General features: G+C 39.7%; 1 protein-coding gene across 1 annotated transcript; it reads right to left on the reverse strand.

The window, feature by feature from the left end:
* Positions 1-14,249: 14,249 nt before the first annotated feature.
* On the reverse strand, positions 14,250-18,782 carry LOC107629877 (expansin-B3). The gene is made up of 4 exons (XM_016332814.3): positions 18,394-18,782; positions 17,748-18,048; positions 16,419-16,548; positions 14,250-14,951 (listed from the first exon to the last, which is right to left on the reverse strand). The coding sequence occupies exons 1-4, from the start codon at positions 18,572-18,574 to the stop codon at positions 14,757-14,759; spliced, it is 807 nt and encodes a 268-aa protein (XP_016188300.1). The 5' UTR covers positions 18,575-18,782; the 3' UTR covers positions 14,250-14,756.
* Between the last annotated feature and the right edge of the window lie 988 nt (positions 18,783-19,770).

The following is a 19,770-nucleotide window of genomic DNA, read 5'->3' on the forward strand; positions in this document are numbered from 1 at the left end:
GAGTCCCTTTTTGAATAGCTGTCCCTGTATGATTGCGTACCTAGCCACCTCTCTTCTTAAGGTTTTGGCTGCTTTCTCATCTTCAGGCGACTTGCCGAGTTCCAGGAAGTTGGTGATGGGGTCTAGCCATGAGGGGCTCGACTTCGTCAAGTGGAGGGCGACCGTCGGTTCCTTCACCATGCCTTGGATAAGGGACCGGTTACCCGACCCTGGCTTTGTGCTCGCCAGCTTGGACAGGAGGTCCGCCCGTGTGTTCCTTTCTCGTGGGACGTGTTGGATGATGACCTCCTGGAACTGACTCGTTATTTCTTTAACCTTTTCCAAGTATTTTTGCAGGAGGAGGTCCCGGGCTTGGTAGCTTCCGTTCACCTGTGAGGTGACAACTTGTGAGTCGCTGCATACTTCGACCTTTGTCGCTCCGACTTCCCGAGCTAGTATTAGTCTGCCCAAGAGAGCTTTGTATTCTGCTTGGTTGTTCGACACTGGAAACTCGAACTTAGTCGATTGCTCATAGATGACCCCTACAGGGCTTTCTAGGATGACCCCTGCTCCCCCGAACGTTTGGTTGGAGGCCCCGTTAACGTGGAGCCTCCACCGTGTGCCCGTTTCCTTGGGGGGCTCCCCCGTCACTTCTACCAGAAAGTCTGCCATTGCCTGGGCTTTGATTGCATGTCGGGGTTCATATTGTAGGTCGTATTGGGAAAGCTCGATGGCCCAGGTCATCATCCTACCGGCCAAGTCAGGTTTTTGCAGCACTTGGCGAATCGCCTGATCCGTCCTTACGACTATACGATGGCTCTGGAAGTATTGTCTTAACCTTCGGGAAGAGATTAGGAGTGCCAGCGCCAGTTTTTCCAGTTTGCTGTATTTCAATTCTGGTCCTTGGAGGACCCTGCTCACGAAGTAAACGGGTTGTTGGGTCTTCCCTTCTTCTCTAACGAGCACCGCGGCAAGTGCTTCCTCGGTTATTGATAAGTAGAGGTAGAGCGGTTCTCCGGCCTTGGGTTTTCTGAGGACCGGTGGTGCCGCTAAGATCTGCTTGAAGTGGTTGAATGCCTCTTCGCATGCTGGGGTCCATTCGAACGTCATTCCTTTTTTCATTAGATTGAAGAAAGGCAGAGCTCTTGCTGCTGACGCGCCGAGGAATCGGGATAGAGCCGTTAACCTCCTGGCAAGTCATTGGACGTCTTTGATACAACCTGGGCTCTTCATCTGGAGAACTGCTCGACACTTCTCGGGGTTGGCTTCCACTCCTCTTTGAGTAATCATGAATCCCAGAAACTTTTCGGCCTCCATGGCAAACGCGCATTTGAGCGGATTAAGCCTCATGCCGTGTTGCCGTAGGGAGGAAAAAATGCCATCAAGATCGCTCAGGAGGTCGTCGGGTCGTGTGGTCTTTGCGAGTATGTCATCCACGTAGACTTCTACTGTTTTGCCTATATGTTCACTGAATATCCTATTCATCAGCCTTTGGTACGTGGCCCCAGCATTTTTCAGGCCAAAAGGCATTACCTTGTAACAATAGATCCCCCTGGCGTTATGAATGCCGTTTTTTCCTCGTCGGGTCGGTGCATCGGTATCTGATTATATCTTGAGTAGGCATCCATGAAGCTCAGATACCGGTACCCCGCCGCTGCGTCGACGAGTGCGTCGATGTTAGGTAGGGGGTAGCAATCCTTGGGACACGCCTTATTCATGTCAGAGTAGTCCACGCACATTCTCCATCCCCCATTGTGTTTTTTAACCAGGACCACGTTCGACAACCAGGTCGAGTAGTCCAGTTCTCGGATGAATCCTGCTTCTAGGAGGCTGGCCGTCTGCCTGGCTACCTCTTCTACCCTTTCTTGGGACATTTTTCTCCTCCTCTGGGCCACTGGCTTGGTTCCCGCCTTAACGGCTAGATGATGCGATACGAGCTGGGGATCTATTCCGGGCATATCGGCAGGCGTCCAGGCGAAGAGGTCGGCATTAGCCCTGATCATTTCCATCAAAGGCTCCTTCATCTCGTGGGGGAGGTTCTTGTTTATGAATGTGAACTTATCGTCCTCCTCGCCGACCCTGAATTTTTCCAAGTCTCCTTCTGGCTCTGGTCTGGGTTTGTCGTCTATCCTGGCGTCCAAGTCAACAAGGAAGACCCCAGATGCTTCTTTGGACTTTTTCCTGAGAGAGAGACTGGCGTGGTCGCAAGCGACCGCCGTTTCCAAGTCGCCTTTGATGGATCCTATGGATCCGTCGTCGGTGACGAACTTCATCACCAGCAGCTTTGTGCTGATGGCCTCCCCCAGGTCGTTGATGGTTTTTCTCCACAGAATGATGTTATAGGCTGTGGCGTCTCGTAATATCACGAAGTCCGCCATGACTGTTCGTCGTTTTTGCCCCTGTCCTACAGAGGTCGGGAGTGAGATGATTCCATCCAGCTTGATGAAGTGGTCCCCCAACCCTACCACACCGTGCTGGTGGGTCGTCAGGTCGGCGTCCTTTAGTCCCAGGGCATCGAAAACGTTTCGAAACATGATGTTCGAGTCTGCCCCCGTATCTACCAGGATTCGTTTGACGAGGCCTGTTCCGACCCTGGCCGTGATGACCATGGGCGGACTTTCCGGTGCCTCGTCAAACCATTGGTCCTCCGGGCCGAAGGAGATGGGCGGGGTACTTCGGAAACTTCTAACAGTCGAGGTGGAGACCGCTAGGACTTTGGCGTCTTTTTTCTGTACTGACTTTGACCTTGGGGCGGTATTTCTGGCCGTTACCACGTTTACCACTGTAAGGCCGTGGTCGTCACCCTCTGATTCCTGCCGTCGCCTTGTCGACCGGGATCTGTCTTCGCTATCGTGGTCCTGGTTGCGTCTTCTTGGTTCCCGGATAAGGTGGGAGAAGTCGGCAAGTTTCCCATCTCTGATAGCTTGTTCCAGGGCATCTTTTAGGTCGAAACAGTCTTGGGTCTTGTGTCCGTAACCCTTGTGGTACTCGTAGTAGAGGTTCTTGTTTCCTCCCGTTCTGTCCTTCAAAGGTCGGGGCTTTGACAATATCCCCTTTTCCGCTATCTGCTGGTAAACTTCGGTGATTGGTGCCGTGAGGGGGGTATAATTGGTGAACTTCCCAACTCGGGGGAACGGTTTGGGTGTTTTACTCGGGCCGCCGTCCCTGGCGTGTTCCTTTGGTCTCTCTCTGCCTTCATAGTGTCGTGTTTGGTTGTAGGCGGGCTGCCGTTTATTGGCAGCCATGACTCGGCTGACTTCTTCGTCGTTGATGTACTCTTTGGCTACGCATTAGATCTCTTGCATTGTCCAAACGGGCTTTGTGGTAAGGTGTTTCCTGAAGTCCTCATTCGAGAGCCCGTTCGTCAAGCACAGGCTTGCTACCGAGTCCGTTAGACCGTCAATCTCCAGGCACTCGTCATTGAAACGGTCCAGGTATTTCTTGGTCGGCTCTCCGGGTCTCTGTGTCACCCCTAGTAGATTGATCGGGTGTTTGGCTTTGACAATCCTGGTCGTGAATTGAGCCAAGAAGGCGTGGCTAATGTTGGAGAATTGAGTCACTGAGCCCTGCGGGAGGTTGTTGAACCACCGTATCGCTGGGCCTGCCAAGGTGACCAGGAAGGCACGACATCTGACCTCGTCTCCTACCCCTTCCAGGTTCATTCTGGCCTCAAAGGCCGTCAAGTGTTCCAGTGAATCTTGTGTTCCATCATACTTCATGTCCGTTGGCTTGTCGAAGTGTTTCAGCAGCCAGACCTCGAGCACAGAACGGTGGAAAGGGGTCGCTCCTATTATCACTGGTCCCCGGGTAGTTCTCCCCGGCTCGTCGTTCTCCCGACGGGCGTCCTCTTCGCCTCTGTTCGACGCCCGCCGTCTCTCGTGTCGAGCGTAAATGATGGGGTCCCGACTCCTTCTTCTGGCTCGTCCCCGTCCCCCGGTGCTCTCCGACTCGTATTGGGGGCTGGGTGAGCGCCTCGAGTGGCTCCTTGAACGGGAGCGGGTGGGGCTCCGCTCCGGGGTGCGTTGGTCCCGTTCTCTCTCGGCTAGCCGGCGCTCTAAGTCTTGCATCCTATGGCGCAACTCTTGCATTATCCTGGCATGGTTGTCGCCAGTACCTCCGAAGGGGCGTCTTTCGTGAGTCTGCGTCGTGTCCCTCGGAGGCGACCTCTGCTGTTGTCGGGTTTCTGTCGAAACGGCGCCTCCCCCAAGCACGGGAGGCGCGGCCTCGCTGCCAGTCCCAGTCTGGACTAGTACGAAGTCCATGGACGAGTCCCCACAGACGGTGCCAATGTTCGGTAGGTCGGTTACCGGACGGTTCAGGTCAGGTTCAGGGATGAAGGAAGGGGCTCGTCTGATCACGGTCTTCCAGTCCGGGAGCGCGAGGTCCCGAGCACTTTGTGTGAGGGGGGATGTCACCTGCAAAGACACTCCAACGCTCTTGTCAGAATACGTGCAGGTGGAGTAAGTGTAGTGTAGGGATATGACGTACCTCGGGGGAAGAGCCAGTCTTCCCCTTATATACATGTCAGTATTGGGCCCCTCTGGAGGGCAGGCCCAGATTCCCAAGGACGCAGTCCTATAGCTGTGAGAGAGCCGTACGGGACGCGTGTCCGGGTCGGTTGAGAGGTATGTGGTCGGACCGGGTGGAGCTCGGGTCGGGTTGACCCGCGGAAGTCCAGGACCGTAACAATTTATATATTTATTATTTTAATATTTATATATTAAAATTTTGAGCATACATGTTCCACATGCATATTTATTTCTAAAAACTCCGAATATTTATTTATTCATTAGTATATTCATAACAAAAATTATAAAATATATATTCCATTATAATATTTTTATAACAGAAAATTAATCCAAAAATAACAAAATAATTATATTCTAACAGGTTAAATAACAAAAATTAAAAAAATTTAAATACACAATAAAAATATAATTTACCAACTTACATAAATTGGATGATCTAAATAATTTATAATATGTTCCTTCAGAACGGTATAATTACGAACCATTTTTTAAAATAAATACAAAGTAATATTTTTTTCCTATTTTTTTCTCACTCTTCTTCTTTGTTTCCTCGAATCCCCCTTCCTCTCTCTAACAAAAACCAATAACAACCCTTCTCTCACTAACACACTCTAACTAATGCATATACCGGGGGTGGGTAGGCTCTTTTATAGCGCCATGAGCAACATTTGCTGTTTACTAGGGTGAAAGAGCTGTCCCCTGCATGTAGGCAGCTTCCAACACGCCCACCCTGTGTTGCTGAGCACATTGGGAATCTATAAAGCCTGCTCCACCACGCCCCCCTGGGTGCTGCCAGGGAGTTGCATGCGTCCCGCGTCACCACGCCTCCGGCGTGTTGCTGGGGTGCTGACAAGCTTCTGACAAGCAGCGGTACGACGCCCTCTGCGTGTTGACCGTGACCTTCACAGACCGACAAAACACCCCCACTCCCCAATATTCAGCCAAAACACCAACAAGCTTTCCATATGAAAAATAATTCCTGGCATAAATTACTATAAGTTATAGTGATTTATGAAGAGAAAATGACATGACATAAACTACACTATAAGTCATAGTAGTTTATGAGGAGAGAATGACACTACAAATCATAGCAATTTATAAAAACGAAAAATAAAAAAAATATTTTATTTAAGAGATAATAAGGTTAAAAAATTTGGTTATGGGTTTATTATTGATGTTTTAGCTAGAAATAGGTGCAGTGAGTGTATTTATCAATTAATGGACGTGTCACATGAAAGTCATAACACATAGAGGGCGTGTTGAATGCAGCAAGGGGGGAGGGGGGAGGAGGCGTGATTGCCACGTGGCGAAGTCTAGTTGCATGGGACTGCAACACATGGGAGGACGTGCTGAGTCAGCACGGTGGACGGCGTGTTACACGTGGCGAAGTCTGGTTGCATAGAACTACAGTACATGGGGGGCGTGCTGAATCAGTACTGGGAGAGGGGGGAGGGCGTGTTACACGTGGCAAACTGTCATTGGCTGACGATTCAATACGTGGGTGGCGTGCTGAATGCTCCCCTCTATATAGGGCAAATCTCAGAACTATTTTTATTGCGAGGAAGGTTTAGTTTGGTAAAGCTTTTACTTTTTAAAAGTTGTAACATTTATGTTTGATAAATCAAATTAAAAATAGCTTTCAATAAATACAAGCAACAACAATTGCGTTTGGTAAAATAGCTTTTAAAATTTTAAAATGCTATAATAGACATAAATGTAAGTATTAAATTTGAAAATTAGTTAACATATGAGATTATATTAGACTTTTAAATTTTGAAAAAGCACAAACCAACATTAAAAAACTCTACCTTAGATGCTTTCAAAAGTACCTCGATTTTTTAAAAGTTACAAGTACAGGCACATGATCTTTTTTATTTACCAAATACAAAACGAGGAGCTTGAGCTTTTAAAAAGTACAAGCACATCTTTGAAAAGTTTTACCAAACCAAGCCGAAGAGTGTTCTTTGATTGTGTTGTTAGTGTAATAGAGGGTACCGCAAACTTGGTAGTGTATCGCAACAGTGAGATTATACGGAATACTTATGAAGGAGTGAGGTTTGTGTGTCAGAATCCGTTTTCATTTGTGGTTCCATGCACCATGACGTTGATGGAGCTTTAGAATGACCTCTGTCAAAGCATGGAGAATGGTATGTTGAGGAGAGTGAGTAGTATTTTGTACCGGAATCTAGTTATAATTTTTGGTGGTCTAATACAGTTTGATATTATGCCGATCATTAACGAAGCAAGTATGCAAAATATGTTCCAAATTCACCGGCAGACTCAGATGCGACAGCCACAGATTGAGCTGTATGTTGAGTTTGAAGACGTAAAGGCAAATGAGATTCAAAATGATTTAGATATAGAGGATGATAGAGTTACAGTATACGAAGGAATGAACAGTGACAACGAAGAAGACTTCGAAACCACTTATGAAGCCGGCGACGAAGACGAGGATGGTAATGTGGGAGTCGAGACAGCAGCGGAGAATGTAGTGGTTCATCCCACAGTTAGTTAACCGACGAACGTCCCACCTTTTATGCGTAACTTGAATCTTGACGCCACAGTGGTTCATCTCCTTAGTATCATACTGTGATGCACGACATAGTGCCCTGTAAAGATGCACGAGACATGCTAACCCCCAACTATAAGTATGGATCCACTCAAAATCGCGAAGCAACGGTAGATACTTCACGTGGGCATTTGTGGTCGACTTATTCGTGAATAGGGTCGAACCCAACAAACAGAAAATCTGGCATTTGATGTATCTCTTAATAAACTCATCGGTGTCCAATGGCTCTGCGTCTCTGATACCCCGAATCCAGCCCAACTTTATATAAGATTTCGAAGAACTACTAATAACCGGTTCACGACTGAATATCGCTATGCTCTAACTCTGTAAGAAGTTGCTACTACTATCTATTCAGCCGATCACATGCTCTCCATCAATGAGTAGGCTAAATATATGAGTGACATCTTCCAGTGTCAGTGTCACAGTAACCCCACTCACCTTTCCACCAAAGCAGCTAATAAGGGGTAAAATCCTTTTATAAACCCAATCCTAGAGACATGGTAGAATCCCATTGAACGTAAGTAGTTTTCAACCATCGGATTTCACGTCTGCGTTGGGATCCAGTATATGAACCATCAAATTTCTATTTGGCTGATTCAACAAAAATATATTTATTCACTAAATATTAGTTTAAATAAATAAAAATTATTAGAAATAAATATTTATAATAATAATTTAGATAAATATAAAATATTATTATTTCTAATCATAAATAATATTTATTTTCAAAAATAAATAAATAAATAAATATAAATAATATTTTTTTTCAAAAATAAATAAAATATTTAATAATATTTATATTCGAAAAAAAAAATCTAAATAATATTTATTTTAAAAAATAAATAAATATAAATAATATCTAGTTTCAAAGATAAATAAATATCATTATTTATTTATATTCAAAAATAAATAAATATAAATAATATTTATATTCAAAAATAGAAAATATAAATAATATTTACATTTATATAAAATAAAATATAATTATATTGGATAAATTTTTTTATTATTCGAAAATATTAATAAAATACAAAAAAAATAATCATACTAAAATAATAATATTATATTTTCATATAAACTAACAACAACAAAAATTAAAAAAAAATTTAATTTAAATACATAAAATAATAAAATTTATCAACTTACATAAATTAGATGATCCAAATAATTAATGATATGTCCTTCAAGTGTCGTATAATTATGTACCATTTTTAATCACCACAAACTAATAATTTTTTTTCTTTAAACACACCTAAATCCTAACTCTCATTAACACACACTCTTCGTATCACAACACACGGTTAGCTTTTTATTTTACCCCTCTTCTTCAGCCTATCTTCTTCTTCTTTCTCAGTGTAACACACACACTTTGCATCGTATAACACACGCATGATGCATTCCATCAACAAGCTCAATTTATAGAGCTTCAATGAGAGTCGTGGGTTATTGGGGTGGGAGTGTCCCCTGCATGTAGACCACCTGCAACACGCCTGCAAGCTCCTCGGAAACGAGCGAAGACCTGTAACATTTTCAAGATTCAGAGGCAACACGCCCCCTGCATGTGCCACCCGTGCCTGCTCGCCGTGTCACCACACCCCCTGTGTGTTGCTGGGGAACTACCACGCCTCTGACGGACCTATCACCATGTCCCCCGGCGTGTTGAACCTGACACCTACAACGGCGCAAAACACCTCCTTCTCCAATATTAAGCAAATACACCAATGTATATTCCATATGAAAAATAATTTCTGAGATAATAACGTTATTTCTATTTTAATAATGCCACTCATTTTTTTATAAATCCATACAAAATATAATATAAAAAAATCACGTAAAGGATGACATTATCAAAAATAGAAATTTAATTAATTATTAATATTTTTTATATGTAATTTTGAATGAGTCGTAAGTGAATTAAACTCTAAAATGGTTTTTTGAGATTGGCATCGTGCACTAAAATCGTTCTTGAGATTCTAATTGCACCAATTACGTCTCTGAGATTGACAAAAATTTACCATGTTAGTCCTTATTTGTTAAATTGTTTAATGACATGGCTTGATGACGTAGACTATTAGTGATACGTATCACTTCATGGTTTGGCCACGTGTAATGGTATGATGATGTGTTGACCAGTGACATGTGGCATACTGACGCAGACGGTTGTACTACGTGTCACAATGTTATATAGTCATGTGTCAGTTTGTGTCACGTGTCGCAATAGTATCCGTCCACATGTCATCTGTTATGTCATCATTATAGATGCACCAAATTAGTTCCTCACTTTGCATTAAATGACTCATTTTAGTCATTGAAATTGAATGTCGTGCACCAAACTAGTCGCTTCACTAGTTTTTTTCTCCTTTTTTTTTCTATAAATTCATAATTCTCAATATCTTTAAATGTATTAATTTTAATTCTATTTTTTCACATGTTATTTAAATACAAGTATTTTTATAAAATATTTTTTCTCTTGCGAGTATCCCTAGCCGCCGTCTTGGAGCTGACATGAAAGCATTTCAAGCATCCTCAATACAGAGAACAAAAATATGGGAGGGAAGCCCAACATCAATTAATGTATCCTTTACAAAAGACTACTTCAATCTATCATAAGCTTTTGTTAGGTCGATCTTGATAGTCATCCATCCTTTCTGCCCCTTCTTATTCTCCATAGAGAATGACTTCTTAAGTAATAATAATTTTATCAGAACTGTGCCGCCCAGGAACAAAACTATAATGGGTGGGATTGATTAACTTATCCATAATCCTTCTCATCCGGCTATCAATAACTTTTGTGATCACTTTATATGAGACATTGCATAAGCTAATCGGCCGCATTTGTTTGATGTTAAAAACATGTTCGACTTTACGAATAAGAGTAATGAACGTCTCATTGATGCCACTAACACAGGTGGAATTGAGAAAAATATGTTGCACCAAATTACAAAAATCGACACCAATTCTATCCCACTAATTTTGATAGAAGATGGCCTGAATCCCATCTCTTCCTAGAGCTTTCAAACTTTCAATACCAAAAATGGCGTCCTTAATCTCTATCGGGATCACCATATGCCCGATGATATTAATATCAGCATCACAACGGGGCAGAAATGCATTATTTAGAGCAAAAGGAGGGCCTCAGAACTATCCTGGTAGAGATTAGCAAAGAAGGAAAAGACGAGCTGTTCTAAATCATTTTTATTAGAAATCTAATCACCCGCATCATTCTGAAGAGACAGCACCCGATTTCTCATTCTCCTCACCATGGTGGAGTCATGAAAGAATCTAGTGTTCCTATCCCCAAATTCAATCCACTTAGCCCTAGACTTTTGAAATCACAAAAGTTCTTCTTGCACTAAGATTTCCTCAAAATTCTTACACAATTGAAACTGCAAATCCTCAAGATAACTATTACAGGCTTTAGCGAGAACCTTAGCAATACCTTGAAGTTTGTGCAAAATTCTCTTCTTTCTCTTAAATATATCCCCAAAAATCGAAAAGTTCCATTCCTTTAAAGACTTTCTGAAATTCTTAATAGCATCGGTCCAAAAATTTTCAACTTTTTAGGAATTCCCAACCATGTTATCAAAGTCAAGATGAATCAGCCAAACAACTACAAAATGGAAAAGTCTTTTACCTCCATTAGTAGTCAACACAGATGAAAGTTGGAGGCACAGGCGCACAACGGGGCATGATCAGATTTTAACATAAGGAGGTGCTTTACACATGCCTCAGGAAAGTTTATCTACCAATCCAAGTTGCCAAGAGCACGATCTAATCTAACCACTAAATTTCTTCATCTCCACGTAAAGAGCCAACCATTGAAACCCAGATCAATTAAACCACAATTCGAAATGCATGACTGAAAATCCAAACAGGAACCAGAATTAGACCTAAGAGCACCTCCTCTTCTGTCATGATCACTAAGGGTGGCATTAAAATCGCCCATTACACACCAAGGGTGATTGATATTATCAGAAATCTGCCTTAAGCTATTCTACAAAATCTTACGGTTAACCTTTTGAGGACTCCCATACACATTTGTAAGAAGCTAAGAAGAGGTATTATTGCAGGAGACCAACATATAAACAAGTTGTTTATTACGTCCTAGGATATCAACTTTTCAAACCACAGAGTCCCACAGCACCTATATACTACCAGAGTGTCCAATAGCTTCCTCCACAACTTCCCATCCAAACCCAAATTATTTCTGACTGCTTCTCCCCATCACCACTAATGTGGGTTTCATAAAGAAGAAGAAAATTGGCATCGAACTCGCGCCTTAAATCCTTAATAAGAGAAGAAAACACCTTGCCAGTAACTCCTCTACAATTCTAACTAATAATATTCATAAGGAAACAAAAGAAAAAGATGGTTACAGAGAATTGGCACCTCAGATTTGGGCATACACCCTCTGCTTCGAACCAGAGCGGTCGTAGAGAGGTATCCCATCGTGTTTTTTATTCTTTAGCAAAGAGACCATATCAACATCTGGAGGTCTCCCTAGCTGGGTATTTGATAGCGGTTCCCGACCAGCACCGCTACCACCACCGTGAGAGGATGTGGCATCTCTCCTAGTCATTTACTTCTGCATACCTTGTTGAGACTCTTTTGAGAGAAGGAAAGCCTCCCATTGCTCCTTTGAAATTCTCCTCATACTATCCAACGTAACTAGCTCCATAGCTTCCACATCAGGGTCCTTGCACTTAGCTTTTGGTGAAGAAGGAATTTTGGAATTTTCGATCGGGACTACCACTTGCTTACCATAATTCTTTTGTTTGGGCTGATTGATCTTCTCATTCTTTGCACCACCCATTTTTGGGATTGGACCTTTCTTTTGAAGAGAATTATTTTTGGAAGTTCCAGACTTTGAGACTTTCTTTGAATTACCTACTCCCTTTTGAGATTCAACCTGGACTAATTGCAACTCTCCTTCCTTAGACTCGTCACTTTCCATCATATTTTGATTCTCCACGTGCATGTCATCATTGGCCTCCTCATATAGAATATTATAACGTGACCCTCCTTCTCAATAGTCGTGATTTTCATCCCTTTCTATATTGGAATATGGATTCTTGCCATAATTGCTACCTTTTTTAATAAGGAAAAAATCATTCTTTCTCCTCATGGGTCTTTTTACCAACATCTACAGCCCAAAATCCGGGGGAGCTTAACCAATGCAAAAATCACGTGCAGAATCTTGCTCTCCATTATTTTCATTATTATCACCTTCACTCACTGGAATTTGGCCATCGTCGGAAGGTTTACTTTTCTCAGAAGTAGGAATTTGCTGATCTTGAACTCTTTGATTTTCATAGCAAAAGTTTGACCTGTACCCATATTTTTCACAAGAGAAGCAAATTTGATGAAGGCCTTCATATTCAATGTTCAGTTTGCTCCCCAGATATACGGGACACCAATTTTTTAGCAAGGTCAATCTCCACACAAATTCTAGCAAATTTTTCTCGAGAATGAATAGATGTAGTGCAACAATCTTAAGCATATGTCCAATAGCTGACCCAACCCTCCATAAGAAGCGTTGATTATAGAGCTCAATAGGGAGGTTCGGGATACTGATCCAAGCCGCAATCTTGCGTACCACATTCTCTGACGACAAGAAAAATGGTCTCCACTTTTGAACTATCAAATAATGCCCTGAAACCATCCAAGGTCCTTCCATAAGAGCGTGGTAATAATCTTTCTCGTCTGAAACATGAAGAAGAAAGTAATCAAGGTTCATATCAATAAAATCAGTTGAATCTTTTCTTACCCGATCTCTTTTAAGGCGTTGTTTCATAAAGGCTAGGCTCACTCGTTTGCCCAGTAACTTGATAATGAAGGCACTTTTGCAAGACCTATACCAGTCTTCAAACTCCTCTTTAAAAACTGGAATCATAGGACAGGGGTTGAACGGATTGTCATCTCCATTCTGATTATTATTCTCTTCATACCAGTAGTCCTTAGGATTTGGAGCATCGTCTGCCATGCCATCATCATTGTCCTCCGGTCCTCCTGCAAGACTCTTACCAGTCAGGGTTAAGAAGGACTTTTTATAGGAGATTTTAGGGACTACGGAGGAATTTGTATCACCCGATTTTAAAGTTTTCATATCGCGAGACGGTTGGTTTAGCTCAATATTATCTCGAATTTTAACTTTCTTAGTACTCCGTTCAACAAGATGTTCAACAAGATCTTCTTCTTAGGTTGAAACTCTAGCAAAGCTCTCTCCTCCAATATCTATCCCGCTTCTTCATTTAGTTTTCCAATTTCAAAAGCAAGCTAGGCATTATTTAAGCATAGGCGTTATAAAAGCAGCGCTTTTAAATTTGGTTATATATGGTCATCAATTAGGTTATATTGAACTCTCATAATCACATACTCATTAATTACATTTTCCAATCAATATATAGTCCTTCTTCTTAAGGAATTCAAGGACCACACTGGCTCCTTAATTTACCATTAAAATTGACAATTCATCAGAGTTATAGAATTCATGAATTAAAATTTTGCCAACCGTTCAATTTTGCTTTTTTGGTCTATGCTTTGTCTTAACTTAGAGGAGTGTTGAACTGTTGGTAGTGGTACAGAATCCCATGCTTATGTGTTTTCCACTTTCTTAATTCATGCAGTACATGAAGGAATCCTCGCATGATAAATAGTTGCGAATAGTTTATGAAAATTTAGCAAGTATAATTAATGCGTAATTTATATTTGGTAGCATCAACCAAATTCCCATGAAGACAAAGTTGCTTATGGTCATGATATGAATTAAATATAGAGTAGAAAAATTCGGAATTTAAATCCTGTAAGAAAATTAATAAAGTGATAGAATAACAGATTAATCACAGTTGAATTTGTAATTATCAATAAATTTGTAATTTTTATCATATAGGAATCCCATTCTCTTGATTTTAAAAAAATTAATTCTTTCTTTTATCACTCTACCAACTCTGTCACTTTAAAAAATGTTTGATCCAAAAATTCCTAGTTTAATATATACAAGTAGTAATAAATCCGTGTCCATTATTGTTTCTTTTGGTCAACATGGAAATTAATTAGTGCAATGAAAAAATATAAAGGATAAAAATAACAGAGCTATAAGACCCCACTTGCTGCACTTTTCAGTTTTTCACACATGATCATCAAGGCAAAACATAGACACTCAAGAATCAAGATTCAAGAACACAAAATAAATATTCATTAAAGAGCCCAACAGGCCCACCCAGTACACACACAGTGCTACACGCAATTCACACTACACGCTCTCTCTCCTCTTTTGGAGAGGGCTACATATGACATTTACTACCAACAATTACACACACCAGAAAGGTAGGTATACAAAATCAATCAAGACAACTGAGAAAAAAAAAATTAATAATAAATAAGAAAAGGGAGAAAGGATCCTTTGGATACATGCCGCTTATGCCTATGCACTCCAAAGTCCAAATGGCTACTTTTCTTATAAAAAAAAAAGAAAAGAAAAACGAAAAGGGTGAAAAAAAAGGAAACAAGTGAAAAACTATTGTAATAGTAAAATTGTGCAAAGCACTGGCAACATATAAAGGGAAATCCACGTAAGAAGGCATATGAAGACTATTTTTTTGGGTTGTGGGAGTTGACCAAGTTTTATAACCAGGTTAAAAAAAGAAGTGATGATTAATTACCAAGATTGGGAAGGAACCTTAGGCGTAGAAATTTAGGCGAGAAGTGTAAGTGGCCTTTGGAACCCAATTGGTAGGAATAACATCTCTTGCAGAGAGGGTTCTTCCGGAGGAAGTGCTTAGTTTCACTGAGAAAGGTCCTCTTAAAGGACCCCCAATAATGCACCAATTTGCACCCCATAGATGATTCATCTGCAGCCACTCACTTGACCCTCCCTGCCAATACCAAAGTCCAACCACAAATGAAACAAGAAAACACACCATCAGTACTATTAAAAACTATGTGATAGCTTGAAATCTAAAATAAAGGTGAATAACAAAATTTTGATCGTTGGTATCGAAGTCACATTAAAATTTAAAGCCTTATTTAGTAATTGTCTAAAAATAGAAATATGAAGACACAAATTTGTTTTTGTTTTTAGAAAAAAAGATATGACAATAGGTAAAATATTTTAGTTTTGAATGAAATTTGTCCAATTTTTATTGTTTACCCAAACTGGAAAAAAGGAAAATAATGACGGAAAACACAGCATTTTGTCTTATGTCTCCATTGTCCTAGTATTTTACTATTTTTGTCTTAAATTACTTCCTGAACACAACTTAAGATGAAAAGTGAATGTTAGAGTGGCATAGGATGATACAGATGCTAAAAACATAATTACTTATTTACTGTGAATATTTGCAAATAAAATTAGTTGGGGTTGGTCCCACTTACCTCAAAGAACAGTATAAGAATTATTCAATAATAATTTCTCAGTGAGCAGAGATATCTATTATTATCTTATGTAGAGAATTGTATTATTTATTATGTCAAATTGCAAATAAGATTGCAAAACCTAAAAATACTTTATGGTCCTATGCATTAACTTTATGTCCCTAGATAAGACTCAGTGGGGAGAGGTATGAAATGAAACACACAACAATGGTCCCAAAATAAGAGCATACAGTAAAAGCACCACAAAAGGAATATTGCATGCCAATGTGCCAGATTATGCGTATCAGGAATGACCTTATGATAATGATATCATATTTAATATAGATGAAAGAAAAGAGTAATGCAAATTGCGATTGCAAAATTTGCCAAGATAATCTAATCTAAACTGAAAAAGGTGGTGAGAAAAAAAAAGGCACATGAATTAAGGAGACACGTCCGCAGCATTTGTAAATGTGAATTGTCCATTCTGGACATGGGACTAACATAACATATTAACATGCTATTCTTCTACATTTCCCTTTTTACATTGATCAGGGAAAAAAAAAAAAGAAATCTAGTGACCACGATGCTTAATTTCACGTTTAGGCCAATTACCCTTGGTCAAATCTGAAACACTTTTCAAGAAGCAGTGTTCCAAGGATTCCAAAGATTCAGATTAGTAGTAGACTATTAGCAACCCATTGCTCTTTATTACTTAAATAAATCAAGTGTGGATTCTACCTATAAAATATATGATAAGTCTCAATAAATTATTGTACTTAAAAGGATAAATAATCGAGGCTAGCTGTAGTAGCATCTGTTCTTTGAACAGAAGCTCATGCTTCTCTCTTGTGCAATTATTTAAACTCGTTCTCCCTCATATTTTAATACATTTATTGTTCATGTAAATATAAATTGAGATAATTAAGGAATAAGCATTAAAAGCATGAAAAATAACATATAAATAGCAAAAGGAAGATAATGCATACCTCTCTTATATGCATGGAGGCTAAATCTCCCTCTGCATCTTCAAACTCAACAAGAAGTGATAACCAAAAAGGAGTGGAACCTTCATTGACATGGAAGGCAATTTTTCTTCCAGGGTATTTACATGGTGTTCTGCAGACAATCAAAGAACAAAATTCGTTTACTACACAAATTGACATTTTTTCAAAATGTTCCTTTCCTTTAATCTACAAAATAATAAGGTGCATCAATCAAGATTCAACATGATAGTGTTCCAATATATAGAGAAATACACAGGACAGTGAAAATACAACATGAAAAGTTCGGTAAATACTACAAGAAAAGCTAAACTAACAAAAGCAGTCAAAAGTTAAATTTGGGAAAATTATAGAAAAGAAAAGAACTAGTCAAAGGGTCAACACAAGCAGGGAAAAGGCCTGGAGCAAACTCCCAGAAAAAACCTTTAATATTTTTAACTCTTTGTTAAGAAATTAATTGAATAAAATTTTATGTCTAATTAACTATTTTATTTGCCAGTTTTTACACCATGGTCATGTAAAGTTTATATAAAATTATACGAGGGATAAAGCTAGAAATTTAACAAGAATAACAAATACAATAAATACAGAATAACAGATAAAGTGAATCAATATAACTAAATGTTGGCAGTGAGTGATTTTAATAGTGACCTGACAACATGGCTAAAGAAATAAAGGAAACATCAGAAAACAATTCCAGTATTAAATAACCAGTTCCATTTAATTTACAGGAAAAAAAAACTCAGCAGTCAAAAATGGAAAGACCGAAATACAAAACATTCTTTGTTTTTCTTCTCCTTTCAAAAATGAAAAACAAATTTATTTATGAGTTCTTATTTATTAAACAATAAGGGTAGGAGATCCTTAAATTTTATATAAATATTTAATTAAAAAAATGATAAAAGATTATCAAAATTTTTATTATTTATTATTATTAATTAATTATTAATATTTAAAAATATAAACCAAAGTATATTATTAGATTAATAAACTAAATGAATTAAATTAATAATTAATAATTAAAAATAATTGTAAAAATAATAAAATTTTATTATCTTCTAGAATTTCTTTTTAATTAATATTGCGACATTAATAAAATATGAAAAAGTCTATGGACCAGTAATTTTATTGAATTTTGGTCAGCATATAACCAGCAGAGAAAGGTGAGCCATTGGATAAAATCTCATACCAATCTCACACTATTAAATCATCATTGATAATTATTTGATAGCTACTAATCACAAAAGTTGATCATCAAATAAACCTTCTTAAAATTTATTACTTCGTAAAAGAAAAGAGATGGAAAATGCTGACCTTCGGTAAATGACGGGGATTTGACCACGGTCCCTGATCTGGCCGTTCTCGCCAGCGATAGCGAGGCGGCCAAAGGCGGCACCACTGAGGTCGAAATGTGTTTGGTCAGAGGGGCAGCCGGGGCACTCGTCGGTGATAATAACCGTCACAGCTCTCCTTGAGCATATAGATGAGTCAACACACTTCACCTTGTAACACGCGCCGCACCCTTCACCATTCATGAACAATAGGGGACCCACTGCCCCCACCCTCGCCCTCAATGGCTTCACATCCACCATGGTCCCATACCCACATGCTCCACCTGAATTCCCCAATTACCCACAAAATGTCACTAACAACCGCCAATTTATAACAAATTACATCACTGACGAATTCATGTAATTATATGGACGAGTTCGGTATTTACTCATTTACGCGGAATTAAAACAGTAAAAAGTGAAAACGTCCATTCGCGGACATTCGACAATTGAATAGTAAAAATCATGTGACTTCAAAGTGGTTAGCATTATTATGTTCATAATTTTATTGCTTCTACCTTCATATTTTTCACTCACAATCACAATTACCTGCAAAAATTCACTGATAACACTCGTTGAGTCAACTCAGCGAGTCATGCAAGTAATAATGCCAGAGAGAAGGAACTTACCGGTGCTGCCATCACCTTCGGGATCACCGTACCACGTGGCGGTCCCCGGATACCAATGTAGGTCGGTGGCATGGCGCTGAGGTTGTATCTCCGCCGCACACGGCACCATGAGCTTCAACACAATGCTAAACAAAAATAAGAAGCTCAGATTCGACGAGGCGAAGCTACGGTAGTCCGGCATTGTGTTTGTAAGAATAATGTGTGGGCGCGCCACCCCTGGTAGTAGGAGGGAAAAAAACGGTGTCGTTGTGGGCGTTGCCGACACTTAAGTGGCGCAAAGAGTGTGAGGGGGAGTTCAGGGGACTACTACTGAGTTTGGGTTTATTGAGTGAAACCGTTAAAAGGGTTTTTGGGTTTCTTATAGAAGAAAAATGCACCATCGTTTTGACATTTGTGTCCTGCGTTCTTTACGGTTATTTACGGAAGGGTGCCACTGAGTGACTTACTGTGGGTCCCACCGGTAGTTAAGGCGTTAATTCCGCATTTGCGCGCGTAATGGGAGGTCAGGTTGGTCATTTCATGTTTGAAACGAAGAAAGCAAGCAAAGCGAAGCGAGGCTTGTAACTTTGGAAGGTGAAATGCTCTTGGAAAACGATGTTTTGATTTTACTGACCCGAGATTCCGTACGAAAACGGTTGCAGAAGAGGTAGAGCTTTCACTATGCATAGAGCTCCATATGTGAAAACTGTGAAGTCAGTGGGAAACTGCGAATGAGATTTTGTTCATCGTTGACTTTTGGCATTTTAACATTCTCTATTAACATTTTATGTAGCATCTTAAATGGAGGAAATAATTTTTATTATGGCAGCATATCTAGCGTTTAACTAAAAATTGGTACGTTTTGGTGTTTTACATGCGTGTAATGTGCAGAAATTATTTCTGGGTCACTTTATCTAATTTTTACGATAAACATAAATTGTTCCTGACATTTTTTTATTGTTTTTAACAAACTCAAATTGCCCCACGGTTCTTTTTTGTTTTTATCAAACTCATAATTTTTTATTTTTTATTTTTGGGAGCGTTTTGTGGCCATTTTTTATAGGATTTGGATCATCTAAATTTTGAATTTCACTTTAAAGAGTAAAATTTGATCTCTTACCATTTATTTCATAGATGGATCCAAGAAAAAATATGAGAGAGAAACCATTCAAAGGTGAGAGATCAAACTTTACTCTCTAAAGTAAAATTCAAAATTTAGAGGATCTAAATCCTTTTTTATAATATGAAAAGTTTATTGATGTTTTTAATGGAAATAGAAGTTTTTGGTGTATTTGTATATTGGTGGACATGTCAGATACATATATTCAATGTGTGAGGACGTGCTGATGCAGCACGTATAGGGCGAACTGACACCATAGGGAGGGCGTCTTGCTGACG

Source organism: Arachis ipaensis, chromosome B3 (genome assembly GCF_059453495.1).
Source record: "Arachis ipaensis isolate K30076 ecotype BB chromosome B3, ASM5945349v1, whole genome shotgun sequence".
In the NCBI taxonomy this organism is placed as follows: Eukaryota; Viridiplantae; Streptophyta; class Magnoliopsida; order Fabales; family Fabaceae; genus Arachis; species Arachis ipaensis.

Bases quoted from the DNA above. Each gene is read 5' to 3' on its own strand.
- LOC107629877 (XM_016332814.3), bottom strand. From the start codon at position 18,574: ATGCCGGACTACCGTAGCTTCGCCTCGTCGAATCTGAGCTTCTTATTT. The intron at 16,549-17,747 runs GTCAGCATTTTC...GATTGTCTGCAG, and splicing joins ATCCCCGTCATTTACCGAAG to AACACCATGTAAATACCCTG. The intron at 14,952-16,418 runs GTATGCATTATC...TGGTATTGGCAG, and splicing joins CCTCCATGCATATAAGAGAG to GGAGGGTCAAGTGAGTGGCT.